Consider the following 9,665-nt stretch of genomic DNA (forward strand, 5'->3'; position numbering starts at 1 on the left):
AAAAAAAAAAAAAAAAAAAGTGGGGGCATAATGCATGCTTCAATATGAAATTTTGTTCATACACAATAAAAAAAAAAGAAAAAAAAAAAATATACATACATTTATGTATATTATTATTACAAACAATTTTCATAATATTTTTTAAATAATAAATTTTTTTTTTTTTAAATGAATTAAAGGATAAAAATTTATTTTTGTTAAAATATTTTTAATTATTTATATAATTAGAATATTTTAATTTTAAATAAATAAAAAAAAAAAAAAAATGACGATAGTGTTAAATCATTTCAAGAAAACCAATACATTTATACCAGGAGTTATCAATCAAAAGGTAATTTTAATTTTAAGAAAATGAAATTTTTTTAAATTAAAAAGAATAAAAATTAAAAATGGTGATATAAAACAATTGAATAAGTATTGTATAAAATAAGAGGTTATGTGTTTCATATTTAAATAGAGTAGTAATATATGTAATTTTTTTTATCACTTAATTTTTTTAGATATTAGGAAATTTAAGTAGAAATAATACAAGTTCATCAAAAGAATTAACAAAACATAAAAATGCAAATGTAGAAAAGAATTTACAAAATGTAAATAAAAATTTAGATACAGAAAATATAGAGTATAAATATTCTCCATATTTGAAGCCTTTAGAAATAAAAGGTATAAAAAGAGCTGATAGGAAGTTAGATTATAACAGTAGTTATAGTTTCATTATTGCACAAAAAGATTTTAGGGAAAACTTAAAAAAGAAAAATATATTTACAAAATATTTATACAATGGAATGAAAATACCTTTACCACCCAAAAAATATAAACTATCAGAATATGTAAAATAAGAATATTTTATAAATTATGAAATCAATATATCTTTTTGATTTATATATAAATATATATATTTTATTTTTTTTTAATTATGCTTTAATGTAATTTTTTTTTTTTTCTTTTTAGGTTGATGTTAGACTAGACATGTTTTCTCCTATAATCATTTCATGTATTTTATGTGTACCTTTCTTTATTGCCAGTAATATGTAAGGAAATAAGAGCTATGCAGAGATAAGAAAATGGTTATTTCCTTTTTTTTGTATTATTAACCATTTTAATAAAAAAAAAAAAAAAAAGTAAAAAACTCTTTAATTTTTTTTTTTTTTTTACGTTTTATAAAAAATTTAACATAAAAAAAAAAAAAGTTTTAAATTAAACATTGTATTCTGCAAACAGCTAATATTGAACTTAATATTTAAAAGTAATAATGAAAAAAAATTAATTTAAAAAAGAAGTCAATTTTCTATAAAAAAAAAGATCTTAAATTCTTCATATTTTTTAAAAAGTTAAAAAAGTTCTGTTTTTATATACATATTTATTAATTTAAAATTTATAATAAATTATGTTTAAATACAAATGAGTGAACATAAATTTTTAGTACAACGAAAACTTTATTCTACTTTTTTTTTTAAAGAGAAATTAATATTAAAATACAGTAAATAGGATATATATACATGAAATGAACAACAAAAAAAGAATTTGAGAATGTGAATTTTCTTAAATTTCCTAATTTTTATACTTGTGTAAAATTCACTATATAAATTATAGTTATCATAGAGAACTTTCATACTTCAATTTTTCAAAACTTTTTATATTTTTGTAATTAACATTTTTCTGATTCACAGTTTTAATAAAATCTAATATAATATTTTTACTAAATGCATTATTCATTTTTCTTTGCTTTGAAAAATTTAAAAGATCTTTTTTTTCAATTTTTTTGCTGTCATTATAATCTTTATGTTCATATTATTGATAATTTTTTTTTTTAATGGTAAATATTATTTTTCATACAATTTAAAAAATTTTTTTTATTTGACATAATTTCATTCAATAAATTTATAGTGTTATCTTTTTTGTTTGCTATACACTGCTTAATTATTTGTTGAAAAGATGAATTTAAAGAATCATTAATACGTTTCTTAGGATGTTCCCTCTCTTTTTGTGTGTATTCTCTTTTATTATTATGTATGAACTTATTTGAATCAATACTTGTTAAGCGGCTACTAGGAGAGTGAAAGCAATCATTGCTTACATTATTATTGGTTTCTTCATCAGTAAATAGCTGTGATGTTTTATTTTTATCAATATAATTTTCACTTTTTTTTAAATTGCTATAATCTGTTGTAGAATCATCAGTTGGTATAGGAGAGACTTGGGAATACTTCATATAATTTTTTTTATTATCTGTAAGAGTATCTAATATTGAGTTAAAATTTTCAAAACCTTTTCCGTTTATATGTGATTTATTTTTAATCAATGAGTTCTTTTTTATGTTCTCAGATTTATAAAAAGGATTCTTATATGTATCACTAGAAAGCTTACAAGATAAACATTCATATATTTTTGAGTCAAAACTACGATTCTCTTTTTTCGATCCTATGTTAGCAAAATTTTGCCATTTTTTATTGATATTTTTATTTTTATTTTTAATTTTTTCACTTTTCACTTTACTATTATCTTCATTAATATAATCATTACATTCATTAAAGCTTTGATGAGAACTTTGTTCTTTTATTTTTGTATTATTAACATTTAATTTTTTATTACAGCTAACATTAATATCAAAATTGAAATTATTCTTCTGATTTAACAAAGGTGTATTGCTACCATTTTGTAATCTATCTATATCCAATTCATCACATTTATTAATATTATTTTTTTTTTCATTTTTTTTAAAAGGAATGAGTAATAAATAATGATCACTTTCTTGATTGTCTTTGCATGTAATTGTAAATATATTTTTTTTATTTATGTTTAATAATATAGCATTTCTATCACTAAAACTATAAAGTAACTTATCTAAAAAATTTAACTCATAAACATTTTCCATAGCACTGTCAAAATTAGTTGTTCTTATATCATCATCATTAATTATTTTAATATTTTTTCTAATATGACTTATTAAACTTTTATTTAACTTATTATTTACAAAATTAATTTTATGTTTTTCACATTTCTTATTAAGGTATAAATTATTAATCATTTCAATAGAATTATCATTCGTGTAGATGAGATCATTTTTTATTAAGTTAATAATATCGGTCATTTCGTTTTCGCATTTATTTTTATCATAATTACAATTACTGTGGCAATTACAGTTACATACTTTAAAATAAGTATCTTCTTTTGATATATTTTTAATTTTCTTTTCCAAATTATTTGACTCTTCTAAATGAAAAGATTTGAAAGCATCAATATCATTAGTTGAACTATTTAAATTATTACATGAATTTTCTTTTTTATTATGCAATAAATTTTCTTTTATTTTATTAATAATTAATGATATGCAATCATCCTGAGAATTTCGTTTGAAGCAATTATTCGAATATTTGTTTATGCTAAGTTCTTCTAAAATTAATTTTTTTTTTTCATTATTAGAATTTTCTTGTTTTTCTACATTATCCATATATTCTTTTTCTTCCTTATGTATTTCATATTCCTGATATTTCCTTCTTTTCTTTTTGCTTTGCTGTTCATTATTGTTATTTACTTTTAAATCATAAGAAGAAAAACTATCTTTATTATTATTTTCATTACATTCTATCTTTTTTTTTTCTAAATTTATCTCATTTGACATCATATTATTAATAGATTTCGAACTATTTTCCAATATACTAAAATTATTATTGTTTTTAACATTTGCATTATGTTCATCATTACTGTTATTTCTTTCTTTTTTGAAGATATCAATTTTCTTTCTCTTTTTCTTTGTATCTTTATTTTTATTATTTTTCAATAAGTCACTACTATTACCTTTTTTTAAATATTGATTAAGAGGGTTTGAATTTTGCCCATATATTTTGTGAATTTTTAATGCTTCATCAAAAACACCAAATTCGTAAGAGAGTTTCCATAGCATATTAATATTAAAGAAAGGTAAGTTTGAAATACAAGCAGGTGGCTTAATTTTATGAGATAAAATATTTTTACATAAGGAAGTATTTTCTCTATATGCTTTACGAATTAATTCTAACATACATCTTCTCCCTTTTGCTCCCAATTGTTTACAAAAACCAGGATAATAATTAATCTCTTCTTCTTTTTCTTCAGAAATAATATTTTTCACATCAAAATTATGCAAACACGATAACTTTTCTTCATTTCTTTCTTCATCAACAATACCATTTTTACTTATTTCATTTTCCTTATCATTGTACGTACTTTTTTTTTCTCCTACATTGCCATTTTGATTTGTATCCTTTTTTTTTTCATATTCATGATTCTATAAAACAAAAAAGAATGTTTAATATTATTTATACTTTATAACTTTTTTTTATTTTCTTTTATTCATTTTATTCTTTATAAAAGTGCTTCTATTCTTACATCTTATCTTTTTATCTTTATATTTTATTATTATTATTTTTTTTTTTTTTTTTTTTTTTTTTTTTTTTTTTTTTTTTTTTTTTTTTTTTTTTTTTTTTTTTTTTTTTCTTTTTCTTTTTCTTTTTTTTTTTTAATTACTCTTTGAAAACAATTTTTTTTTAAAGAAATTTTCATAATTATGTCTAAGAGGTTTCTAGAGTATTTGAATGTTTCATAATTATATTTTTCATTATAAAAGTCATCTTTTATCATATTTTTACTTTCGTCAATGATGTGATTCAATGCAGGAATTGGAACATTTAAGTTTAAGAATAAATTATTTCTTAATTTAGCTGAGTCATTTTCCGTTTTATAGTCCTATAAAAAAGTAAAAGAAACAACATATGAACAAATATAGAAATTTATATATATAAAATAAATATATTAAAAGAAATTACATTTAGCTTATTTCTATTATTTTCTATATATTTTTTAAGAATATTTAAATTGTATATTTTATTTTCCATTTTAAAAGTATAATAATATCAAAAAAAAAAAAAGATAAAAACAAATAATAAATAAAATGATATAATATAAAAATGATATTTAAAAAAAAAAAAAAATATTAATAAGCAATATTTCTAATAAAAAATAAGGATATAAAATAAAATAATTATTTAATGAAAAAAAAATAAAAATGACAAATGATTAAAGAATTAAAAAAAAGAATATTCATAAATAAATTTCTATTATTTTTCATTTTAATTTTTTCTTTTTTTTTGATAGAATAGAATTTTTCTATAATATTAAACAACCATATATGAACAATTTATATATATATTAATAAGATAAGCCAATAAATATTTTTATTTTATTTTTTATATGCATAAAAAAAAATTTAAAAAAAAAAAAAAAAAACTAAAATAAATAAAGAATAATTAAAAAAATGAATAAATAAAAAGCAATGAAATAATAATAATAAATATTGTTGCATTCTTTATTTATATTGGTTATTACAACGGTTTATAATAAATTACATGAATTAATATACATATATTTATTTATATAGATATATTTTTACTTTTATAAAAAAAAAAATATAAGCTTTATATTACTTCGAACAAACATTCTTTAATTGTCTCTTATTTTAAATTAATGATAAAATTCTAAAATAAATTAAAAAAAATATAAAATAAAATATTAAAAAAAAAAAAATAAATAAATAAATAAACAAGTATTAATATATAATCTTTTTTGTTTAATTCTCATTATAGAGTTATTAACAAAAAAAAAGGAAAAAAAAATTCATATTGACAGAAAAGATAATAAAAAATAGTGTATTTTAATAAAAATTAAATAACTAAATAGAAAAAACGGTATTATATTAAAAAGAAAAGTAATGAAATACATATAAAATAATAATAAATAAAAAAAAAGTAATACATAAATTGTCATATGTATATATGTGCAAATTTTAATTAAGAAACACAAATATATACTTGAAATAAAATGTATATCTGATTATATTAAGTAAAATAGAGATAATAAATTAAATATGAAGTTCAGAATAAAATAAGGCACATTGTATATATTGTAAAAAGTCAATTAATTGTATCGTTTATATAAATATAAATTATTCTATAAATAAAAATTACATATAAATATTTTAGAAATATTTAAAAAAAAAAATAAATTTATGTATTAAAAAGAATATTTATATATTCATAAAAAAAAGGGATACCAAAAACTTTATTTGTTAAAAAATTGCATATCTTGTATAAATAATAAATAAGTAGCATTATAAAAATATTTTTACATATTAAGGAGCTATCTATTTTTTTTATTTTATTTTTTTTTTTTATATTTTAATTAGACAAACAATAAAAAAATTTGTAAATAAAAAATTATATTTTCAAAACAAAAATTAAAATAAAATATACAAAAGGTATTTAAGAAAGTTACAGTTGTAATTTCTTGTAATTATATATATATATATATATATATATATATATAATAGACAAAAAATTATATAAATATATATATTTTTTTTTATCGTAAAAGAATAATATAATAACATAAAAAATTCGGAATATATATAAAATGATTATTATATTTTTTGAATCATAGCAAGAATTATTAAAATAATTAATAACATGAAAAAAAAAGTGATTAATAAAATAAATGAAAAAAATGATTAATAAAATAAGTGAAAATAATTATTAAAAAATAAATAGGATAAATAAAATTAATAAGATGAAAAGGAATACTAATAAAATAAAAGAAAAAAATTAATAATTAAAAAAAAAAAAATGGAATAACTAATAAAATAAAAAACGTAATTAATATAAACAAAAAGATTAGTAATTAAATCAAAAAAAAAAAAAAAAATAATGAAATAATAAAAAAAAAAAATTAATAAAATTACGTAAAATAAAAATAAATGGCTAAATTAATAATAAAAATGATAAAATATTGAATTATTATTCGTATTCTTGTTAAAAAAAAAAAAGGACAACTTCATAACATAAATTATTCTCTAAGAAATACGTATTGTTTTTTTTTTTTTAAAATAAGTAGATTTATATTTTTTTTTTTTTTTGATTTTGGCATTAAAAATTTCATAAATATATGTATCGTAAACATATTTAAATAAATAGAAACGGATATGTTTAGAATAGTTTATTATTATTAATGAATTATTTCTTATGTTCTACTAATAAAAAAAAAAAAAAAAAAACAATGCTTAAGGGTGCAACAAAAGACAATCGTTTTTTTTATTTTAATTTTTTTTTTCGATACAACAATAAAAAAAGTATAAGAACATAAAAATAAAAAAGCACTAAGTTAAAAATTAAAAAATAATTAGATACTAAATGAAGGAAGAGATTCATAAGGAAAAATTAAAAGCACATAAAAAAAGTAAACATTCATATTTATTTATATATATATATTCACTAAAAAAAAAAGGAGCACAAAAAAAAATAAGAGTACAAAAATTAATAAGCATATATACATATATACAAATATATACATATATATAAATTACTAATTTCAAAGCTTATTTTTTTTCTTTTTTTAATAAATATACAACTTTAAATGAATGATACTCAATTTTCATCAAGCACAAATAAAAAATATTTTCAATGAAATATATATATACAAATATGAAAAATAAGTTTGTGCTTACTAAATTTTATTCGATTCTAAAATAAAAAATTTAAATGTTCTTTTTAAAAAAATAAAAAAAAATTTCCCTTCTGTTACACACGTCACATTGAATAAAAATATCATAATATATATTCATAAATTTTTAAATAGATTTATGCATTTTTTATTATAAATATTAAATTTCTAACAAAAAATTTTTGTAGCATAAAATTAATATACAAGAAGTATTAAAATCAAGTATATAATTAATTTAAAATTAAATAAATTAATAAAAAAGAAATATATATATATATATATATAATTTAATAAATGTGATATAAAAAAGAAAAATAAATTATAGTGCAATTCTTTTAAAAAGCTTATTATTAAAAGGAGTTTTCTAAATTTAAAAGAAGAAGAAAAAAAAATAATTATAAAACAAAAACAAGTGAAAGTAAAAAATGTAATAAAAAAAAAGAGAAAATAAAGCACTTAACTATCCTATGTATCTAGCTAATATACAGTTGCAATAAAAAAGAAGAATAAAAATTGAGTTAATTTATATAAAGTATTAAATTTAAAAAATTTCAATTAATGGATATTTATATTAATAGTTTTTTCCTCTTATTTATTATTATTATTATATATATAAATATATATATATACATATATACAGATATATACACGTATATATGTACTTATGATTATATTGAGATTAATATTTAAAATATAACATTGCCTATTTTAATTTTTATTCATGGTTTAATCGCATGCATACCTTTTTCAAAATTTTAACAAGACACATCAAAAATAAAATTATTGTACAAAAAAAGGGGAATTAACATTTTTAAATATTATATTGTGTATATATTTTTTATCTAAAGAAATAAAGCAAATTTTTCTAAAAAAAATTCATAAAATATTAGAAAACATTAAACATATCTACATATATCAAATGAACAAGATGACAATATATTTTTTTTTAATATTTATAATCATGTGTAAATTACATAAATTCAAGTATATGTATTTTTATTTTTTTATGATTCATATATAACTTATGAAATATATTTATTTAACTTTTCTACTTTGTTCTATTCATTTTAAAAATTTGTGAGACAATGGAAATCTATGTATTTTTTTTTTTTTTTAATGTATAAAAAAAGGATTGCATGTATTTTTATTTTATTTTTTTTATTTGTATTGTGTATTAGCTTTTTTTTTTTTTTTACTTTTAATCTACATATTTCTCTTAATTTATGTTTATATAAGTCTATTTTTCTATATATATATATTTTTGTTTAATTCATAGTTTTATTATTTGAGAATAAATAAAAACGGATAAAAATTGCTGAAAAATTATTACAAGCCTTTTTGAATGTAACGAGGGTTTTTTTTTAAACGTAATGAAGGTTTTTTTTTTTTAAAATAAACATATTCATTATTTTTACTTGTGAAAAAGTATATAAAAATAATTTCTTTTTTTTTTTTATTTAGAATTTTATCATTGAATTATATAACCTTTTTTGTTGAAATAATTAAAAAAATGTATAATTACACTTTTTGAAACATATCATATTAAAATTTAATAATTTAAAAATAAAGTTACACGATCGTTACTTTTCTAAAATAAATAGAAATTAAAAAAGAAAAAATAGTTCAGGAAATTATGTGTAACAAAAAATAATTTAAGGATATGTCACTAGAATATATAAAAGAAAAAAGTATTAACATTTGTTGGTTTATTTACAAATTTTTTTATTAAATAACTTTATAAATATTTAAAAAAAAAAAAAAAATTAACTAATCAATAAGACATAATTGAAATGAACTTTATATTATGTTCTTAAGAGAACTAAGAATTAATAAATACTAATTTTTTTTGAAATGTTACATCAATATACTCTCTTCATTAAAAAAATTTTTTTTTTATTGGATTTAAAACATTTTTATTTTAATGTATTAAAATACTTTAGATAGATAAGTAAATAATAATATATAATGTTAATAAATACTATTTTAAGAAACAGCTCAGAAATCCTATAATTTAAGAATAATTTTTTCTACTTTTAAAATGTATGTATAATTTTTTTTTTAAATTTCGCAAGAATATGTATTTATATAATATATATAGAAATATCTCCAAAAAAGAAGAAAAAAAAAAGTTTTAT

General features: G+C 16.3%; 2 protein-coding genes across 2 annotated transcripts; one reads left to right on the forward strand and one right to left on the reverse strand.

The window, feature by feature from the left end:
• Positions 1-265: 265 nt before the first annotated feature.
• On the forward strand, positions 266-1,035 carry PRELSG_1202200 (conserved Plasmodium protein, unknown function; the record flags this gene model as incomplete). The annotated part of the gene is made up of 3 exons (XM_028677785.1): positions 266-331; positions 501-830; positions 952-1,035. 3 exons carry the CDS (start codon positions 266-268, stop codon positions 1,033-1,035), a joined length of 480 nt encoding a protein of 159 aa, XP_028534139.1.
• Positions 1,036-1,810: 775 nt separating this feature from the next.
• On the reverse strand, positions 1,811-4,874 carry PRELSG_1202300 (conserved Plasmodium protein, unknown function; the record flags this gene model as incomplete). The annotated part of the gene is made up of 3 exons (XM_028677786.1): positions 1,811-4,267; positions 4,507-4,725; positions 4,806-4,874. The coding sequence occupies 3 exons, from the start codon at positions 4,872-4,874 to the stop codon at positions 1,811-1,813; spliced, it is 2,745 nt and encodes a 914-aa protein (XP_028534140.1).
• Between the last annotated feature and the right edge of the window lie 4,791 nt (positions 4,875-9,665).

The sequence above is a fragment of the Plasmodium relictum genome (genome assembly GCF_900005765.1).
Source record: "Plasmodium relictum strain SGS1 genome assembly, chromosome: 12".
Lineage (NCBI taxonomy): Eukaryota > Apicomplexa > Aconoidasida > Haemosporida > Plasmodiidae > Plasmodium > Plasmodium relictum.